We start from the raw sequence: 22,657 nt of genomic DNA on the forward strand, positions 1-22,657 counted from the left end.
ACTGCAAGTATTTTGAAGCACGCACTATTTTATAGTTAAAGCGGTGGAGAGATGGTGTGGAGACGGAGAAAGTTGAGAATGATGTAGGAGATAGAGAGAGGCAGGAGGAGCGACTGGAAGTCTCAGACCTAGGGAAGAGAAAAACAAGACTGGAGAAACGTCCTCCTCTTGTGGTTTTCTCAGATATTGGGCTCCAGGACCGCAGTCCCTTCTCCCTTCCTAATTTAGGCATAAATGTAGATACTGGCTTTTAGGAAAATTGATGACTTACAGCTCTGATCAGAAGACTTTTTTCCTTGTAGCCCTATGTGTAGAATGATGGGGCCAAGTGCAGTTTCTGCAGGTCTTGACGTTAGACGTGAAATGTGTACGTTAACCCTTCTTGCTGCGTTAGTCAAGCAGGCACTTTTTGTAAAAACCATTTTCATAAAACAAGTTTCATAAGGTAAAATACAGTTTCTGAAATTACTTATTTTATTTAGGAAAGGTCTTTTTATCTGAATTGTACAAAGACCATAAGGAAATCTATGAAAGGTTCTTATACTCAGAAACTTAGCATTGTTCATATTTCTATGAGTTACTGCATATGAGGTAAAGGAAAACATTTTCTTCTACAAGCCAAATAGGTAACTCTATGTAAGCATACAATACAAATATGTTTTCAAATAAGATTAATAAACTGCAGTACTTTTAAGCTGCACTCGTTATAACAGGGCAAATGCTGCTGTTTGGGGTGGCAGCTGTTGGTCCGGAGCTCTGTAACAGGGGAACGCTGTTAAAACTGCAGCATTGTGCGGAGGGCCTCCTTAAGGCTCGGTATCAGAGGAGACCCACGTTGCTGGGACCCACTGAGGCTCTTCCTGAGCCTTCTGAACTGCAGACAACAACTGGGCACATGCATCTTGCAAGTTGTCATTCACAATCACATGATCAAAAAACTGGCCAAACTGAGTCTCCATTTTTTGAGCTAAATCCTCCATCTCTTGGAGATCTTCGTCCTTCAGGAGAAATAGAAAAATATGGATAGCACAAACTTAATGAGACGAATAGAAATAGTACGCAGTTTGTTATTTTGATTGTTATCCAGCTGTGAAGCTATTTATAAAAACAATTAGGTCAAATAAATTTCCTCTATTCCAAACCTCTACTCTAAAACACCGTTTCTCTCTTTAGTCTTACTTAGGATCCCGTTGGGCAAGGTTTCGTGAAATTTAGTAACGGTTCCTAGACAGACCAGTCCTCTCAACTTCCCATTTGGACTTAAATTATCTTATTCTATTATCTAAACACTTGAAGCTCTCAAACCATATACAACATAAAACCAAAGAAAATTTACCAGTTAAGTATAAATAAAACTTAAACATAAATTTCAAATGAACACTAACTTGACAAGAATGACATTACTTTGCAGATACAAAATGACCACTCTCAACCTGAGGATGGCATGACCCAGTTCTATTGAATTGGGCATACTTAGATTACCCTTTGCTTCATGATGACCTAATTCACCTATAATATTGTCTATTTCTACTATTGTGAAATTTTGTTAAGTGAAAGTCATTTGGCCTTTACTTGGCACTAACGCAGTAAATTGATTGCTGCTATTTTCTTATTTGTCTACAACAATTAAAATAGTACATCTTGTTGCCAATGCATCCTAAACACAAATATAGACACAGGCACTGCAACCTCGTGGCGGTACTCCTTTACCAGGTGGCCATGCACATGATCCAGAAACAATTTTGTTAATTTGTTTAGCTTGCCATAAAAATGAGAACACAATTTTAGATGCCCATAAGACTCGGAGAATATATCCATGGACTCTACTGTCTGAAATGCAAACTGGAGTATCAGACTTTCATATAGTAATTATTAAAAACATATGAACATAAAAATAATGAGAGATAAAAGATAATATAAAGCTACCTTGTACTCACTTCAGCAGCGTATATACTAAAGTTGGAATGATACAGAGATTAGCATGGCCCCTGTGCAAGGACACGTGCAAATTCATGAAGTATTCCATATGTTTAATTTCAGTTTTACAAGATAAAAAAGTTCTGGAGTTCTGTTTCATGATGTGAATATACTTTACACCACTGAACTGTATACTTACAAATGGTTAAAATGGTTAGTTTCGTGTTTTGTTTTTCACCATACACACAAAAATAAGTGGATGTAATATCTGGATCTAGGTGATGGTTATCTGGGTGCATACACACGTAAAATTTCATTGAGCTGTACACATGTTATGACAAAATCTTTAATATGGATTTAATGAAAATTATTTAAAAACTGGAAAAAATTCACCTATTGTAGAAAAGAGTTCACTGATTAAGCCCACCTGGTTTGGCCCCTCTATTATTACCATCATCGTTAATAAACATTTTTTGTGTTTAAAAATATATATATATATAAAGAAAATTCATCTTACAGATGAGGTGTATTCACCAGAGCATTTTTTTTAAAGATCGGCGCCTGAGCTAACAACTGTTGCTAGTCTTCTTTTTTTTTTCCTGCTTTCTCTCCCCAAATCCCCCCAGTACATAATTGTATATTTTAGTTGTGGGTCCTTCTGGTTGTGGCATGAGGGATGCCACCTCAACATGGTCTGACGAGCAGTGCCATGTTGGCACCCAGGATCCGAACCAGCAAAACCCTGGGCCGCCAAAGTGGAGTGCGTGAACTAACCACTCTGCCATGGGGCTGGCCCCTCACTAGAGCATTTTTAAAGTAAACTTTCAAACATTTTTGTAAAATAAATAATCCATTTTGAATACAAATATTAGGCCTACGCACACCTAATTTCTGTATGTCTTTGCAAACTGTGGCTTGAGAGCTCTTTTTTTTTTAAAGCTAGACCCCAAAAAAAGAAAAAAGAAGAGTAGCATCATAGCAATTATTAAACTTTATTTTAATATCTATAAATGATGTAAAAAGGATAAATCATAAGTGCATTATTCATTAGAAACAGAAATTACATTCCTTAACATCGGGATGCTGTGGAAACAACAGTGGTTTTTTCACTAGGGGAATAAAAACAAAACAACGCGTACATCCATTGCCTCTGTATCTTACCTTGAACTTCATGTCCACAAAGTAGTTTGTAATGATCTTGGCATTTTTCCGAGATCGCTTCATACAACTCATGTTAGACGGCTTTATAAATATGACATAGGGCTTCAGTTCATGAGTTCTAGCCACTTGAATACCCTACACAGAAAAATTAAATGCACATTTAATAACAGAAGTCTTAATTTCCTAGAATCAACATGAATGTTCTCAAATTTCTAAGATCAGAAATTAGCAATTATTTTTAGCCAGAGTATATTTTCATGTGCTCTCAAGTCCTCAACTCTAAAAATCATGTTAATAATTAAGAGATGGGGTTCTAGAATCAAAATTACATTCGAATCCTTGCTCTTCCGGTTATTAGCCATGACACCTGTACTGAAATCTGATAGGATTCTGTACATGATCTCATGGGACAATGACAAAGACAGACTCTCGAGGAGGATCAGCTCCGTTTCACTTTCCTCTTACCATTATCTCACGGTGGACTGACATCTTCATACTGACCACCAGCTTTGACCCAAGTAAGAACAACTCTTGTCCCCTGATTCTCTTCAGCACACAAGATATATTTTTTAATTGACTATAGAAAATGCAAGCAAACTACAAGGATCATAAAAAGTGGGCCCTACACATTGTATGTTCTTTATCTTAACTTGCTCGCTCCTCCTCCATTCCACGTAAGTCTCAGACAGGCAGCCATACATATGACAACGTAGGAACATCACCTTCTGTGTAAAGCAACATCTTATTCCCACCACAAGAAGTTGCCTTGCTGCCTTTGTGATCAAGGTCAAAGAAGATTCCAGGTTTTTTTATGGCACTCGCTCAGTTCTGTTTTTATGTCTGAGAAACTGGATTTCTTCTCCAAGACAAGATATTGGCAACTGATCCTTCATTTAAGATCCTGGCTTTTAGATATGGGAAGTGGTCTTATCCTTAAAAGGCTAACAGAATAAAATGTCTCACCTACAGCCTACAGCATGTACACAAAACGGATGACATGCATTCACTATTTTGGGGAGATGGGAAATATTCCACTGCCGACCCACCTGGGGCTCTAAGTCCATGACACAGATCTTTCCTTCATTGAGAACTTCTTGAACAGCATCCACGCTGGTGCCATATAGGTGGCCTTTGTACTCACCGTACTCGAGCATCCTGCAAGAGAGGGACAAAGAAACAAGAATTCTTTCTACAAGTAAAATACTATCAGTAGTAACGTGAAGATAAACTACAACCGAATAGAATAAACTATGTGGACTTTACTAGCACAAAAAGAATTAGTGGATATTCGACAGGATAAAAAAATATTAGGAGATTTAGTACTTAACTCCTCCAATTTCTCTAAAATTTTCAACTCAATTGTGCTCCCTCTCTGAACCCAGTGATTTCATGTACTAATATATCAATTTACATTTCCTTGCTTAATTCTTCAGAAACAAGAAGAAATTACCTCAGTCAGAAGCTTTGGAATATGTATTAAATAGGGAATCTAATCTGAATGTCAAACTCCAGAGGCGAGAATCAGATTCCGACCATCTAGCTTACCTGTGACTATACACGAGGCTTTCAAATGCTTCCTTTGACACATAGTGGTACTCGCGTCCATTGATTTCATAACTCTTTTTGGAACGAGTAGTATCTATCAAAAAGAGGGAATTTTAAAAAAGGTTTTAGAATCTTCAAAATGTTTTGATTTATTACCAATATGCATTTGGATAAAGGTGTCCAATCAAAATAAGTAAATGAATACATAAACATAGATAAATAAAATGCCAGAACCAAAAAGAGGGAGCCTGAATTGGTGATAAGAAAGTAGAAGTTCTCAAATCAAAATCGGTTAATCTATAAGCCTTTATTAAGTGCTCACAGAGTAGATAGACAAGAAGGTATTAGGTATTCAGCCAGGAGAGGGACATCCTAAGGGAACACCTGCTCTTACTTCAAAACAGGCAGTAATGAGTTATGCATGAACCCTAAGATGCCTGCAGGCCCCCAGGTAGCAACAGCAGCAGTGGCTCATGTTCAGATAGTGAATTTCCCAAGATCTCGTTTCGTCCCTCACACTGCTAGCTAGGTGGACTGTTATTATCTATAGTTTACTGATAAGTAACCGAAGCTTTTAGAGAGTAACTAAATTACATACATAAGACTAAGGAAAAGCAAAGTTGAAAACAAGAACCTCGGTGTTCTGACTCCTCCTAGACTAAAGCTTTCTACTACACCAGCTTGTCTCAGATTCGGAATGGAGAGAGCCCGTGACAGTCTGCCATCCTGCCCAGGTGCATTCATATCCAAGTGAGATGGCGATCGGTTTTAGGGATCTTCAGAAGGGAAGGACTCGTGGAGTCTGGAGTCAGTCTGACTCTTTGATATGACCACTTAGGTTAGAGATTCTTCAACTTAAATAGTACCTGTTTTAGAACCTAGCAGTTCACTGAATACCTAACAGTGATTCTTGTCTGCTCATCCATTTATTCAACTAACATGTACTGTGCTTATGTTCCAGCCATTGTGTGAGGTTCTTAGAACACAAAGATGAATAAGATACAGTCCCAACTCTGTGTCCTGTATATACATACTGCAAAGCTGCTAGTCCCTTAACCTTCTTTGCAACAAATCCTCTTTATTCATCAAAAATTTGTGTATTTGCTTTTGACAAAGTTTAAGGATGAAATAGATCAATACCTGATGATATTAACACATGGAAATGATCAAGTAGGAGCTTGGAAAGGGCCCTAAATGATAAAAGGAGTTATGGACATTCAAGAGGCACAAAAACCAAATATCATTTGGGAGTAATTTTTGTTTTTTCTTTAGGTAAGCCTCTCTTCAGCTCCCTAGAGTTCCTATAGTCATGCCACTTCTATAGCTTTGTACTGAAAAAACTCTTAGTGAAACACTATGGCTCTCAGGTGACAGTAAATTGTGTTAACATAAACCTCGGATGACGGCTTCTCCTTGGCTTCTAGTGGACTGTATTTTACACAGCAGGTTAAAGTCTGTGAATTGGTGCATAACTTGAGATATTCATTGTAAGCCCAAAACTGTTCACTCAATTTAAAAAGCAAAATATGGGCAACATTTTCTCACTTTGGATGATGGTTATCCACACTCCTTATAATTCTTCTATGTTCTGTGGGCATTTTTATTATTGAAAAATGATTTCTTCTGTAGTTTTTGTTTTTGAGATTAATGCCCATTCTTACACATGTTAACAGTACTTGGAAAGCACAACCTATGGAAGGTGATCATAAAGCAACTTTTTATGCCTCCCATTGCCCTTCTGTGGGTAAGACCTACCCGTGGCCCTGGATGAAAATCTAGCAGTTCCTATGAATCTTCTGACTACTCGCAGGTTTTAAAAAAAGTCTACAACCATTCATGCCACAAAACTCAGCCTCAATTTAATAATTAAAATTCCATTCCCATTAGTAATCAAAATTATGAACTTCATGTTTATTTCATGCCTCTCTTCCCCACATCTGTCTCAGACCTGCTGCACCCAGGGAAGCTGGCAGTCGGAGAAGCCAGAACTCAGGACAGGGAGGATGGTCCGTTTCTTCTCCCCTCTTTCACTGCATTTCTGCTGTCCTCCCCCAGTTTTATAATTCCTCAAGGCTAGCGTGCAGAGAGAGAGGAGAGGAAACAGGGCAGGAAAATCCTTATGTGACTGATGCTGATGCTGATGCTGGCTTCTTCTGGCTCTTTTTAGACTTGGCAGATGTTTAAATCTGGCTCTTTCTCTCCTAGAGGATGTATTGGGTTATTTTGCAAACACCACTACCACAACTACTGAGTATCTCAAACCCATCTCTATTCCAGCTCGTCATTTGTGATTTCTTCCACACCCTGAGGTATCTGGGGTTCCACTTTTGGCCTCCTACTGAGGCTTCATCTTGAGCAGGAACTAAGACAACCTCGGCTGACTTTCTCCTACATTATCCCCTCAGATCTGGTCCTTGGGAATCATCACAACTCTTTGGCTGTGACAGACTCTAAAAGGCCAGCTACCTCCCAAACTGCAGCCATTGGCCACCTCTTCTAAGCTCCCATCCTTCAGATTTTTCAGGTATAATACTGACACCTGTCTTCTGTGACCTTCAACCTGCAGGGAACACATATTAAGCTCTTTAGGTGGTTTCCCTAAATTGCTCTCTTGCCTTGAGGTGAAAGGGAAGCACCCAGACCCACACACTCTTCCTGCCATGGATGGTATAATCAAATGTACAGATTTATTTAAAATTATACATGCATATATTAAAATTTTTAAATAAAAAATAAATAAGATAAGGCATCAAACAGTCAAGCACAGTGCTAGGAAGATAGTAAGTACTGAACGAATGTTAGCTACCATTGCTAAATATTAGTTTTCCTGAAAGGTCATCTAAATGATGATTAAGAAATGGAAGAAAGACAAAGCCGCTTTTTAAAAGCCTAGCTAGCTACACGCCAGTAAATCAATCCCCTTTATTAAAACAAATACAGTCAGCAATATTAAGGACTGTCCTTTGCGTCTTAGATTTCTACAACAAAGATGGTATGACGCAGTTCCGTGAGACCAGCGCATCTGCAGGGGCAAAGAACATTTTACCAAAAGGTGAACCTCTCGGAAAGAAGAACTAGACATACGTGGCACAGCGCTTTGAAAATGGTTAGGATTTAGTTCAATAAGTTGTCTTCTCAGTTCATTTACTCCAACACCAGAAGGTCCTAAAGACAAAAAGTCACATACAGAAATCGTTAGATGTGGATAATAGGGTGAAATCATTTTAGTCCTTCTACTGAAGAAACTTGAGAGCAAGTGTTTTGAGGGAAATTACATAGCTTCTCTTCTCACAAATTGGAACAGCCCCAGAAAACTCTTAGGAATTTCCCTGGTGAACCATGGAGAAACCACACTTCCTCAACATTCAGAAATGAGGTAGGAAACCGCAGGAACCTGTCACCCCAGCAAACTTCACCTAATGTTGGACACTGAGAATTCTCGGGCCTCATCTCAGGCAATCTGAGACAACCTACCTTTCCTCTTCAAACGAAGTTTCTACTAGACCACAACCCAGAAATCAGCCTTCACAGTTACGGGTCCTGTGACTGACAGAATTCGGGGGCACATTTCCTGACAGGTGGTTGAATCAACATCCCCGTGTCCAACTGGAGGCAAAGTTGGCCTCATGGGCACAGAACCCGTGCAGTTACACAAGGCCCGTGCTTAGGATCCTATGCTTGGTTTAATACTCTTCTCTGGCCACGTTGAAATTCTTAATTTTTGAGCAAAGGGCCCTTGTATTTTCATTTTGCACTGGGCCTTGCAAATTATGCAGCTGGTCCTGGCTGGAAGGCATGTTGTTCCACCCTGCAGGGGCCTGCCTTGGTCACAGCTAGAGACACAGAGAGGATGGCAGCAAGAGGCAGGTCACTACTGCCGCAAGGACCAGCGGAGATCTTAGTCACAAAAGCAGGTCGCCCCAGCTCTGTATTTGCCCTGTGCTTTAGCATCAAAGATACATTCTAGAAGATTTTAGACACGTTTCTAAAGGAGATGGTCACAAATTTCTTAGGGAAATGAAACTTAAGGGCTTTTTTTCCTAATACAGAGCAGTGACCCAGTCTGGGAGAACACTTATCTATGCATATAGAACAAATTCTAAACAGGCACAAAAAATCCCATTACAGCCTCATCATAATACAGCTTGTTACCCTACAAGTCCATATACATCATGACATACCACATTCATTGTAGACAAGAAAAATATGATACAATGAAGTGTTATTTATAAACACATATAAAACAGGTGTTATTGTTTTCTAAAGTGTTTACATGGGGCTCCATAAAGAGTTCCACCTTTACCACTACTCCCAGTGCAAGGCCCCCGAATCTAGGAGAGCTTTGCCTGCAGGCGCAGCCTGCTGGGACGTACCCACGAGCACTATGAGGCGGTGCTTGTCTGAAGGGCGGCGCTGGTACCTCACCACCTCCTCGTAAGGGGCGCCCACCGCGCCGTGGCAGCTGCCGGCCCCGCACACGCTGGCGCGCACCTGGCTGAGGTGAGACTTCCTGCGACAGAGGCGCATGCTGCGGCGGAAACCAGCTGGGGAGGGTGGAAACGCACGGAACGTCAGATCCAGGGCAGGAGAGAGCACTTCTTGCTCCCAACCTGATGGAGCGTGCAGTGACTGTGACCCGAAAGTGTTAGTTCACAGAGCCACGTCTGTCTGAAGTCAGAAGACAGGAAGCGATATGAAGGAAGAATAACACAATGCCCCATATGCCCCTGGGTGGCCTCAGCACCCACTGTGTGCCGGGCGTTGTACCAGGTGCTGGGGATACAGCGGTCCGCGAAACCAAACCCACGGCCTCAGGAAATTGACATCTCATGGGGGAGGAGAGACAACGAACCACAACGAAAATAGTGCTAAGAAGAAGGGCGAGTGGGTGGAAGGTCCCCCGGTGCTTCTTCAGATAGAAGGCTCCATTAGGTGTCTTTGAGAAGTTGACACTGAGCAGGAAGGGAGCCAGCTAAGGAGGCACCTGGGGGGCACAGCAGTGCAGGCTGAGGGAGCGGCAACTGCAGAGGTGCAGAGAAAGGAGCGGGCTTGGGGAGCTTGAGGAGGAGCTGGGAGGCCTAAGAAGCTGAAGGGCAGTGACAGTAGGGAGAGAGGTAGGGAGTAGGGGTGGAGAGGAGGCCAGGAGGTCACACAGGGCCTCAGGCAAGTGTTGGATTGTGGTCAAAGTGGGATGGGAGGCCACGGGGTAGTCAAGAGACAGCGTGACATGATGTGCTTGATGTTTCTGAAGAAGCGCTCTGGTTGGTGAGAGAGGGTGTAAACTGTAGGGGGAGGAGCTGCAGGCTCCAGGGAGGGTGGTTAGGAAGCTGCTGCAGTGTCCTGGGGAGAGAGGACAGTGGCTCGGGCCACGTGGAAATGGGAGCAGGCTTATTACCCACAGATGGACACACTAACCCAGACAGGTGATGTGGTCGCTCACAACTGTGTGCTCAGTGGTAGAGCTGGACATCTTAGCCATGACTTCCCAACTCCTACGATCCTGCTTAATCTGCCTAGCAAATCACAGGGCTTTCTGGTACTTACAGAGCGGCTCCCAGGTCCTCTCAGATAGTAGAGTTATACAAACATATATATATATATATACACACACACACACACATGTATGTATATATATGTACGTATATGTATAATATATATATAATACATATATAAATACACACACTTACATCTATGTCTGTATCTATTTATGTTGAAAACCATGAATTTATATCAACAGCTACAACGCCAATTTAACAGTACGGGATCCATTCCAGCCTTCCCCCTTTCCAGATGTAACTCCCTTCCTTGGCGGTGAGCAACCTGACTCTTATTATCCTCATACATTTACTTATTGTGTCCGTCAAGAGCACCTATGCAGGTGGGGACGGTGAGTATCAGCAGCCTGGCAGCGTCAGAGCCCAGGCTAGGTGAGGAGGGCATCTTTGTAGAGGCTGTGCCGTATCAGAGCCCCAGTGTTGGCAACTGCCCTCCTCACTCACTGGGCAGGCTCTGCCAACCCACGCCAGCTTGCCATCATCCCTGCACAGACGCCCTCTTCACTCTGCACAGGCTCTGATGCCCCACCCCAGGCTGCTGCTTCTCCACTTTTGTGCAGATGCCCACCTGCTCGCCTAACTAATGGCTTTGGGGCTAAATTATTCTGGAAGGGACACAGATAGGTGGCACTGTTTTTTTTAAAGCTCCCTCAATGGTTCCAATATGCATCCAGGCCTGGGAACCGCACTCTACTTTACAGACCCTGCAGCCCTGCTTTTCTCCCACTGTCTCATGGAAGGAGGAAGCCCAGCGTGGTTTTAATGAGTGGTGCCCAGTCCTTCAGAAAGCTCCGCCCAGTTGACAGATGATGGAAATGTGGCCATAACACTAAGATTAGTAGTCAGAGAATTGGTCTCTAGAGTAAGATAAACACATTTTGGAACAGAGTGGAAGTAAATTAAAGATCTGTGTTTGACAAATAAAAGATATCCAGTGTAAGCTAGACCAATTACAATGAATGATCAATAATAGATCAGAATATTGACCCCCCCCCACCAAAAAAGGATAGAGGGAAACTAGAGGAAGGAATAAGTTTGGAAATGTCCATCAGCAAAAGAAGCTTTCAGAAGAGTGTCAGGCTGTAACTTAGCAAGTGGCAAAGACCCACTTCTTCTTAAGCATCACCTACCGATAAAGAACTTCTGGCCATAGCCGACAAATTCCTCCTTGTCTGGAACACAGAGAAAGGCAGGAGCAGCGTATGTGGAGGAGGAGGAGGAGTTTACTTAGAACAGGTGCATGAAATCATCTTCAGATCTTCACGTGACACTGTGTCAGTGGACAGCAGCCCAACTGAATGTACCCTAGAGTGGCTTACTAAAGAACGTCCTGAGCGCTTCCCATCCTCTCACATGCACAGACTGTGTAGACACACTCCAGAATTTCAGCAATATACTGAATATACTGTCTAGTGTGACTGAGAACAAAATGCTATTTTAGGCTTGTTTAGAGTTATGAGAAAGATACTGAGTCATAACAAAAACGTAAAAATTGAGTATGCTTTTTTAAACATGCCACAAGAAAACTGATTTTAAAAAAAGAGACAGATGAACTGGCTTTGGCCTTAACTTGTGGTTAAGGTGTTTTGCAGGTCCTATAATTAATCCCTTTGTTAGAAATGTGTTTTTAGGGGCCAGCCCTGTGGCATAGTGGTTAAGTTCGTACGTTCTGCTGCAGTGGCCAGGGTTTGCAGGTTCGGATTCCAGGTGTGGACATAGACCACTCATCAAGCCATGCTGTGGTGGTGACCCACATACAAAATAGAGGAAGACTGGCACAGATGTTAGCTCAGGGCTAATCTTCCTCAAGCCAAAAAAAAAAAAAAAAAAGGAGGAATATTGGCAATAGGTGTTAGCTCAGGGTGAATCTTCCTCACCAAAAAATAAAAGAAAAGAGATGTTAAAAAAAAAAAAAGACAGAAATGTGTTTTTATTTTCTCCATTACAAAATGGTTTCTTCTGGGGCCGGCCCCATGGCCGAGTGGTTAAGTTTGCGCACTTCGCTGTGGCAGCCCAGGGTTTCGCTGGTTCAGATCCTGGGCGTGCACATGGCACTGCTCATCAGGTCATCCTGAGGCAGCATCCCACATGCCACAACTAAAAGGACCCACAACTAAGGCATACAACTACATACTGGGGGGATTTGGGGAGAAAAAGCAGAAAGACAAAAAAAAAAAAGATTGGCAACAGTTGTTAGGTCAGGTGCCAATCTTTAAAAAAGAAAAAATGGTTTGTTCTGTACAAAATTAACATTTGTTCTATGGCTGCCAACTGTTTCTGACTGGCCAGGAATCTGAGAGACAAAAGTGAGGGAAACCATGCCCAGGGGCCTGAACCATCTAAGGCTTGTTTCAACTCCTGTCTCTGCTTCCAGTGGGGTCCAGAAAAATTGCTATAAACTCCAGAAAAAAAAAGTCATTTTCAAATTACTGTTTACTAACCTATGTTGCTTGTCACTTTTTTTTTTTTTTTGAGGAAGATTAGCCCTGAGCTAACTGCTGCCAATCCTCCTCTTTTTGCTGAGGAAGACTGGCCCTGAGCTAACATCCATGCCCATCTTCCTCTACTTTATACATCGGACGCCTGCCACATCATGGCTTTTGCCAAGTGGTGCCATGTCCGCACCCTGGATCTGAGCTGGTGAACCCTGGGCCGCCGAAGAGAAACGTGTGCACTTAACCGCTGCGCCACCAGGCCAGCCCCATTCTTCACTTTTATGACTCTGTTCTGATCATTGAAAAAATATATAAAGAGCATTTGTTCATAGAATGAACCGACATATACAATCTTTTTTTTCTTACCTTTTGGGGTTTTTTTAAATACACATTTTAAAATATAAAGAAAACCCACTAATATTAATTTCATCTTCTGCTAAATAAGCATATTTTTCTAACTGAAATATGTCAATAAGTTTAAAAGGAAATGTTTACTTAGGGATATATTCATAAAGCTTACTCACTTTCATTGTTCATTTTAAAATATTTTCTTTGAAGGTGAATAGTTCATCATTGATTTCACCCTTAAAAGTCATATCTTATCTTAAAAGTTATCCTGTCGATTCTTTATTTTGAGGCACTGAAAGATCCTGAACATAGTTCTATTTGGCTTATCCAGGAAATAAAAACAATTACCTTCTGAAAGTTCCTCTAGATATTTGGGTAAGTGCAGAAACAGACATGGAAAAAGTTAAGATTTTGAGAAGATCAAGTCAGTCATCAAGTAAAGACAAACGACAAAATGAGGCATTCACGTCACCCTTAGGGAAGTTGTAAGTCAGGGGAGGCCTGGCCAAGAACAACACACAACTGAGGCCTCAGAAACTCCTGTGACCCGACTCTGCAGCTCAGGGGACAGCTTTTCCTGCCAGGTGCGCATCTCTATTCTCCCTGAAGGCTTTTTATCCACGAAGTTTCCTCTCTACTTGGTTGGCACAAAGTGGAGCTTGAAAGGGAGAAACTGCAGGAAGGCAACTGACTTGCGCCTCCTCCCTTTGCTCAGAGGCCATGTGGCTGCGCTCCTGTGAAGAGGAGGAAGGGGTGGAAGATGCGTGGGCAGGCGCTGCCGCAGCCTCTGGCCTGAGCGCCCTCATTCCTCACCCCTCCCTGGGTCCAGTCACACGCTTCCATCTCCAGCTGGCCCCTTGAAGACAGGCGGAATGAACACAAAGGTTTGTTCGCATATAATGAGAGAAAGGGAAATCGCCTCAACTGAAGTAGGGACAATATGCCAGAGCAATTACAGACTGAGGGGACGGAGAACAGGAGGAAGCACAAGGCTGGAACTCGGAAGCAGGTGAGTAACGTCAACACACCCCGAAAGGCTGCTGTTTTTAAAAAACACTCTGTGGGATCTATGTTGTTACTACAGAGGTCAACGTGATTTTGAGGGACAGACACTTGATGATACCATGTGTTATCAATAACAAATAACCTGGTAAAGAAAACGAAAATAATTCAGCACAGATACCTCACTCCAGGTTATTTACTCTCAGTATGGAGTAGACAGATGCGCGGAATAACTTATTCAATAACTGCAAAGCAATGTCTTTTATCTGTTCAAACGTCTCTCTCCATAATGACTATCTTCTAAACCACCGAGTTTTCCATGTTACATTTCGTGAAAACTTACGTCACTATTGTGTATGCCTTCTATTTGTAATGAGTGTGAGGAGCAGGACATTCGAAAGATTGCGCAGGACGGTCTCATACACTGCAGGACGTCTAGTGGTCCTGACTCCTACCAACGACGGCCAGCAGTGCCCCCAGTCAATGTGACAACCAAAAACTGCCTTCACAGAGTTCCAAAATGCCCCTAAAGGGAAGTACTGGTTAAGGTGAAATTTACCGTATCTTACAACTCTACTGTTGATGTATTTAGACAATTATTGTATCATATCCCTAAATATGTATGTAAATTATACCAAAATTTGGAATATACATTTCAAAATCAGCATGAAATACTCATTTTTTACTTACCAGATTCAAATGTTTCTTCATCTGTAGTTTTCCATGGAGGCAAAAAACCAAGTGTTACTACATTTCCATCCACACTGAGTCTGTATTTCACCAGTCTAATTCCCTGACCCTCTGCTTCTGCACACACACTGCCTTGAAAAACGTTTTCCTAAATCAAGGCCAAGTCAGTGGTGTCTGTATGGCATATACAAGCCTTAAATGAGATACATGGCATTAAGCTATTGGGCTGTGATGACAAGCAGGGGTACAGCAGGAGCTTAAAATAAATAAGTGAAATAATAGAAGAGAATAAATAAAATAAAAAAGAGGCTCAGAGGGACAGGAAAAGTCGGGTGTCATGGGAAACTCCTCCAGATTGTTGGATACTGCACAGCTTGGCTGCCAGAGAGCTTGCAGATGTAGGAGGGGTGCCGCCTACCTGAAGATCTGGGGGTGCCTGAGCAAGGGGAGTGCAGCAAGGAGCCAGAGCGTGTGAGTGGTCTGGCTGGGTAGACTGGTTCAGGGGACGAGAGGTCTGAGACAAACCAACTCACTCAGCACTTCAAACAATCCTTGTTGGCATTTTGAGTTTAAGGATTAGGAAACTAGAATTTATATGGAGAGCAATTTGAACTATAAAGCGACATTACCAATGTGCACATCCTTGGGTCAGGTGATGCTGCATTTAAGGTGGATTCACATGTGTGAAACCATATATTTATAAAGCTAGTCACTGTTTATCCTAGGAAAGATGAGACATAACCCAAATGCTACCAATAAGTGATTCTATAAACATACAATAACTTATTTAAAAAAACATGAGGAAGCTCCTTATGTACTAAGATGGAATCATCTCCAAGACATACAATGCTACAAAAAAGCCAGGAACAGAACAGTGTATACAGCATATCATCAAAGAGTACATGCACTCATGTTTTAAAAAAAGGTGAGAATGAGGGTGGGGGAGAAGAGAAGAAAATACACATCATTGCTTTTTTTTGAGGAAGATTTGCCCTGAGCTAACATCTGCTGCCTATCTTCCTCGTTTTTTCTTTTTCGCTTGAGGAAGATTCACACTGAGCTAACATTTGTGCTGATCTTCCTCTATTTTGTATGTGGGTCACTGCCACAGCATGGCCACCAACAAGTGGTGTAGGTCCACACCCAGCATCTGAACCTGGGCCACTGAAGCGAGTGCAGCAAACTTAACCACAAGGCCATGGGGCGGGCCCCAATGCATCATTGCTTTTATACACACAGACTATATCTGGAGGGACAGAGAAGACATTGAGAGCATTTACTGCCTAAGGAAAGAAAACTGACCAGGGGAACAGGGAGAAAGAGGACCTTTCACAGAATGTACTTTTGTAGTTTTCAAATTTTGAAATATGTGAATGTGGTACTTAATAAAAACTTTAATTAAAATTACAGAAAGGAAATGAATATTACTGCAAGTTAAAAAAAAAAAAACAGAATGTGTACTTGGTGAAATATAGTGTAAGCATCATTCTGTAGTTGTTCTGGGAAGTATATAAAATCCCCAGTATGTAAAGATTTCAGGGGCTGGTCCCATGGCCGAGTGGTTGAGTTTGCACGTTCCGCTTCGGCGGCCCAGGGTTTCACTGGTTTGGATCCTGGGTGTGGACCTAGCACTGCTCATCATGCCATGCTGAGGCTGTGTTCCACATAGCAGAGCCAGAAGGACCCACAACTAGAATATACAACTATGTACTGGGGGACTTATGGGGAGAAGAAGAAGGAAAAAAAGGGATTTCATATTGTTCTTTAATTTCTAAAAACTAGATTAACCCATATAAGCCAAGACAAATTCACCTATCAGACTAAAGACGCTCTAACTAGTCTCCTAAAAAACCCTAGTGATTCTTGAGCCCGCCTTAGTTCTGCCATGAAATCTGAAAGATGTTTTCCCAATTTCCAAAAAAATTTAAGAACAGAAACGTAAAAAGTTTTCATATATTTCTTGAAAATTTGGAATCCACTACTATTTATCTATACTAGAATCTACCAGAAGATGGTATCAGACAATAACAAAATATATATTTTGCTTTTTAAAAAATTTGATATCTCAATATTTTGTAGTATTTCACCAAGAGCATGATTATTTCCAGATGTTCCACCTGAATGTAACACCTGTGTGCTACCACGTGTTCCTGCGATCATGTCCAAAATATTGCTTTCTAGAGCACTTTCTAGAAGATGGTTTGGAGCCTGGAGACATTCCCACAGCTGTGCTTCCCTTCCAAATGCCAGAAGCACAGGAAAAGGACAGTGGACAGCATTCATTTTACACGCTTCCTCCAGAGGCAAGGCCTGTGGCCCCTTTGGCTGACTCTGCTTCAGAAAATCTACAGCTGAGAGGCTTCATGTTTCTACTCGTGGTCAACTGACCAAGAAGAAACGCTACCTGCTTCCACACATTTCTCGTCAATCTTCATGTCATCTTCTATAAAAGAGCATAGAAAGGGAAAAATAAAACTTAAAATGTGTTAGCATCACAAACAAAACTCCCTACGCACAGCCTTATGTCAATAAAACTCAGACCACCCTATAATAATGTTACTCGTACGACTATTGCTCACTTGTAGAGATAAAAAGGACTCTATTATACTAATGAAAATGTATGATATGGGCGGCTACACAACATAAAAGGGTTAGAATTCAAAAGCATAGGGTTTTGAATGCTGGACAAATTAGGTTACCTCTAAGCCTTGGTTTTCTATCTATAATGGGGACAGTAGTAATATCTACCATGTAGGATAGGATTAATTGAGATAATGCACGGAAAGCTCAGGCATATGGTAAGTGCTCATTACTGTTAATGATTTTTACCTTTAGCTTAAGTACATATAAGAGAATAAAAGAATACAACTTTTAAAAGTATTCATCCTAATACTCAAAACACTTTAGTAACATGACCCAAGCCCAACTTTGAACTCTTGTCCACTTTGCTCCTTCACATGTCTTACACCCCCTCTAGCGTAGACCTCACTTCTTCCTCTGCACCTTTGCTTATGCTGTTCCCTTTGACTGTAATCTTCAAGGTCTGTCTCCAGCACTAATCCAAATGAACACCTCTGCCATGAACTGCACAGCATTTTTTTCCTACTCCTTGAATTCTCTGATGCACAGCTACTCTGCCTTGTAATATCATCATTGGGTGTTTGCCTTATTCATCCTCTTAGCTCCCTGAAAGTGGAAACTGTCTCACTAATTTTTACATATTTTATAGAGCATAGAACAGTCTTGCACATAGTAGGTACACGAGAAATTATTTATTAAATTGAATTGTTCTTTTAATATCAAATAGTTGATTTGAATGTATGTTCTGAAAAAATAATTTCTTTTCTTTCAGCACTGTACATCTGGTGCCTTGCACAGTGCCCAGCACTTCCCAGGAGATCAATAAATAGTAGTTCAATAAATAAGTCTTACATATGTTCCAAAAGTACAAATTATAGTAAAGTATTATTATAGTATAACAAGCTATAATATTATAAAGTAATATAACAAACTTATCACCACCTCAAGGACCACGTCATTAATTAATGTTTTTTAAGTAAAAGGTGCAACATGAAAAATTGTATGAAATAACACTGTTTTATAGAGATAGGAGCACAGACAACAAGTCACCTGGCTGAGGATTTCGCAGTTATTCAATTCCTTAAGTTCACTTAGAGATTATTTTCCAGATCAGTAATTTATAACAACAGGGAATTCACTAGTTCCTAGGATATACCTATAGGGTTATGGGTTTTTTTAAGGCAAACAAAATCTACAATTGTCATTTCTGTTTTACAGAGGCCAGGGGTAATTCTCCATTAACAGCACGAGTAGCCCTGATTTTTCTAATAGGTACTCTGGGATCTCAGAGAGCCACTGATTTGCTCCCTCAAAATCAACAGCTCCACACGATGGGCTAGGATGAGTGCTACACACTGATCTGTATCCTCCCAAAATTCCTATGTTGAAGCCCTAGCCCCCAGTATGACTGTATTTGGAGATGGGGTCTTTAAGGAGGTAATTAAGATTAAATGAGGTCATAAAGTTGGGGCCCTAATCCAAAAGGATTGGTGGCCTTATAAGAGGAGGAGACATCGAACTGATCTCTCTCTCTCTTCCCCTCCCTTCCTCCTACCCCACATTCACAGAGGAAAGGCACATGAGCACCCAGAGAAGGCAGCCATCTCCAAGCCAGGAAGAGAAGTCTCCCAGAAACCAACCCTGCCAGAACCTGGATCTTGGACTTCCAGCCTCCAGAACCATGAGGAATAAGAACCTACTGTTGAAGCCCCCCAGCCTGTGGTATTTTGTTATGGCAGCACGAGTGGACTAAGACAGGGGGCTTGTTACCCACCAAGACCACATAGACCCAGCCCCCTGCAAAGACCTGCCCATGCACCCTTCCTCCCTTCCCCTTTCCAGCTTCAGGGATGAAATGTGGGCGGACCAAGGGGACTGCTCTTCTCTCTTCTCCAACCTTTCCACAAGCAGACAGACAGCAACTTGCCTTCTAGATTTTGTGAGTGAGTGTGTGTGTGTGTGTGTGTGTGTGTGACATCATGAGGAGTCATCTGGGTGTCTGGACATGGAGAAAGGGAGGGGTAATAACTGGAGGTCCCATTTGCCCTTGGTGCAGGGCCCTTCAGACAGACAGAAACTTCAGTCCAGACTATACTGCTTGCAACTTCTGACAATGTTCATTCTTTCTCTGAACCTCAATCTTTTCATCCATAAAATGTGAACAATAATGATTTCCTTACAGGGTTATTTTTAGACATTGTGCATAAAGCAATTGAAATCAAACAGGAGATCAGTTTCACAACTTCTATTGAGTTCTTACCCTGTGCCGTGTTAGACTCTGGGCTGCCTATAAATATTGGCTCTCTTTTCTTTTATTCCTCTCAGTGTTAGGACAATTACACTGTGAGTACATTCTTTTGACTGACACATTTTAATAAATTAGTTTATTAGTGACTAGTACACTACTAGATACATAGGAAGAGCTTAATAAATAGCTGAACTGAATTGAATTCAGAAAACCAAAAGAAATTTCTAGGAGACTTTGGAGATGAGTTTTTTTTTTTTCCAAATACTATTTCTTACCTTCATCTATAGAAATCGCTGAGTACAGATGAACGATTGAAGCAGGCGGAAAAAAAAAGAAGAGAAAGAGAGCACAATAGTTTATGCTATAGTTTCTCAGATTAATTTACTTACAGTAAGGAAAGCAAAGTGACAAAATTATTCTCTAGAAATTCAGTGGAGACGTAGTAACAAAATGATAAGGGAATATCCTATAGAAACTGATACATTTATGAGCCTTGTTGGAAATGGGATCTAGTTGCTTCTGGCAAATCCTACTCCCTTCCATCCCAATAAGATCTATAAGGGTCGCGTTCTATTGATTTCTGAATTAATATGCTTAGTTCAGCATATTTGAGGAACTCAAATCTTGAATGGAAGAAAGGAAAGAAAGAAAGAGAAAGAGAGAGAGAAGGGAGGGAGGGCCAGGTAGAGGGCTGCCAACTACAAGTGCGTCTTCGGGAAATAACTTTTTAATGATCATCTGTAAACTAACATAGGCCTGGAATTTCTCAATAACTCTTTTCTTTCAATAACTCTCCATTAATAAAGTTGCCAATACCTCTTGAGCCAGTAACCTGCTCCTGAGATTATTTTTTGTATGGTAACATTTAAGCAGAGCAGAAAAATACAAAATAACATTCCTTGCAGCATCACATCCAACAATTAAAAACAAAAGAAATGACCTAACAGTTTAGAAAATGACTGTGCTCCATCAGAAACATCCCTGGGAGAGGTGACCCTTTAAGAAGGCGGCTCCAACTAACTCTGGGGTTCCTGGACTTAGAGATTTGTGAGGATAATAATACGGGGCTACAATCTATTTTCAGGATGGTCTTTTCCGAAAGTCTAATATAAATGGCCCTTAGGCTACATGAGCAAATGAGAAGTCAACCAGTGGTCATACTATTATCAGATACTGATTAGAAGCTTAATTAACATTGCCATGTGCCTTTGATAAATGAAATAGGAAAATGAGTTAAAGAAGTACTTCAATCTGGTTTGGTAAACAAACTTTTCTAAAACACAGGGAAAATAACTACAATATCTCTATGAAGATTATATCATGTTTATCTGATATACAAACGTTTCTGATAAAATGTTAAGTTAAAAAAAAGATAAAACGATGTATCGCAGCTGTTACTAGTAATCACTATATAAAATACGTTTCCATAGCTGGAAGGTAGTGTGAAAGTACTGTCAGTGTGAAGGACTCGTAAGAGTGTTTGCTTTCAAAAATGTCTCTATAGTTGTCATCAGATCTTTTCAAGAGAAAATCATTTTCGTCTTAGAGCAGTGAGAAATAAAGCGGGTGAGGACTTGCCACGGCAAATCTGTCGATGCTGTTATCTGCTTTAGGCCCTTCCAGCCCCTCTCCCTCCTCCTGGCGCCTCACCTCCTTCATTAACTCCTTTGGCAGGGGTGCTGCCCAAGGGCCATTTTGGAAGGGCCTGACTCAGCAGGTTCCAGTGGGCTCTGCAAGCCACAGCGCCCTTTATGAAGGCAGGAAGCTGGTCACAAGCATTCGCCACCATCGAGCCCTTTCCTAACCATTCCCACACTGCTGTTTGCATAATACTGTCTAGCAAACAAATTACATTCCTTAAGCAGCAATTCAGTTCCAGGTTTATTCATCAAAGGCACACACAGCTGTTAATCAGAGCTTTTGAACAGTGTGACATTTAGCCCCTCTAAACAGAACCCAGATGAAGGGTCGTGCCTGCCGGTAGGTTATAATGTATATGCTAGCTGCAGGGATCTGTGCGTGGCACGCATCCTGCTGTGCCTGCCGGTAGGTTATAATGTATATGCTAGCTGCAGGGATCTGGAGGGGCTTCAGGGTGGGGAGCTGTCACTGAAGGTGTCCCCAACACAGGAACAGTTGCATTTTCATAAACTGAAAACTCTTTCAAATCCAAAGGAATGAATGTCTAGTGTAGGATTTCAGACAGCTGCCAGGAGGTTCTATGGGGCAGTGGCGACATTTAAAGATCCTCTCCTGGGCAGGAAGCCAGCCCTGGGAGAGGCAGCAGCCTTCCCGATGATGCACATGCTGGGTTTGAGGTTTCGGCACACTCACATATGGTTGACTTCAGGTGGGTGTGAGGCTGGTATGGCTGAGACCACCAGAACTCCCGCTGCTTCCTATGCAAAAAGAAATACACCATGAGAAAAAAAAATCAACTCAGGTTAACTCAGGTGAAACAGATCCAGGCCAGAAGGTTTCTTGGAATTCTGCCGCCTTCCACCCAAGTAAAAAGGAAGATTTCTTCTCCAAACACATTGTCAAATACATTCTCCAAATGCACAACCTTTCTTATCATTTGTTCCTGCCTGACAGGATGTTTTCCGAGCAACACCGACTAAGACTGAAAATCTGGCTTCTGACCACCAGTTCAGAGACCACAGGGCTTCAGTAAACGAGCCATGCCCCCTGCCTCTCCCACGCTAGCCTGCTTCAGCTGGTCTTGGAATTTCCACGGCACGTTCTGCTTTCCCTCCCATGCCGTTGATGCTCTACACTTTCTTTAGAGCCACAAGAATTTCAACCCCTTCTACTGTCCTGTATTTGTGCACCAATCTGATAAGCCTGTCATTTCTGTGTGCTCCTTGCAAGACCCATACCCGAGCCTCCTCACCACTTACTGCCCTGAGACCATAAGGGCTAATCTCATTAGGCCTTTATCCCTGTTCTTGTCAGGCCCCAAAGCTCAGGTCATCCCTTCTCCTCTGCCTTTTAATCTCTATGAGGCACCGTCCACCCCACCCAGGTCTTCTTAAGGTCACTGCTCCCTTTCTTTCTCTTTAGTGAGGAAGACTAGCCCTGAGCTAACACTTGTTGCCAACCTTCCTCTTTTTGCTTGAGGAGGAGTGGCCCTGAGCTAACATCTGTGCCAGTCTTCCTCTATTTTGTATGTGGGA

General features: G+C 41.8%; 1 protein-coding gene and 1 pseudogene across 1 annotated transcript in view; one reads left to right on the forward strand and one right to left on the reverse strand.

Moving 5' to 3' along the window:
• Nucleotides 1-451: 451 nt before the first annotated feature.
• MPP4 (MAGUK p55 scaffold protein 4) overlaps nt 452-22,657 on the reverse strand; it is a 36,197-nt gene continuing 13,991 nt past the window's right edge. The window contains exons 10-21 of the mRNA XM_070580747.1: nt 21,816-21,880; nt 19,757-19,774; nt 17,058-17,096; nt 14,654-14,674; nt 13,310-13,324; nt 11,309-11,350; nt 8,997-9,167; nt 7,708-7,788; nt 4,624-4,717; nt 4,125-4,233; nt 3,079-3,213; nt 452-998 (exon numbers count right to left, since the gene is read on the reverse strand). Coding sequence (XP_070436848.1) covers nt 807-998; nt 3,079-3,213; nt 4,125-4,233; nt 4,624-4,717; nt 7,708-7,788; nt 8,997-9,167; nt 11,309-11,350; nt 13,310-13,324; nt 14,654-14,674; nt 17,058-17,096; nt 19,757-19,774; nt 21,816-21,880 — 982 coding nt within the window. The 3' untranslated portion in view covers nt 452-806. The remainder of the gene's footprint in view (nt 999-3,078; nt 3,214-4,124; nt 4,234-4,623; nt 4,718-7,707; nt 7,789-8,996; nt 9,168-11,308; nt 11,351-13,309; nt 13,325-14,653; nt 14,675-17,057; nt 17,097-19,756; nt 19,775-21,815; nt 21,881-22,657) is intronic.
• Nucleotides 1,934-2,032, forward strand: LOC139076885 (U6 spliceosomal RNA; annotated as a pseudogene).

Source organism: Equus przewalskii, chromosome 17 (genome assembly GCF_037783145.1).
Source record: "Equus przewalskii isolate Varuska chromosome 17, EquPr2, whole genome shotgun sequence".
Classification (NCBI taxonomy): Eukaryota; Metazoa; Chordata; class Mammalia; order Perissodactyla; family Equidae; genus Equus; species Equus przewalskii.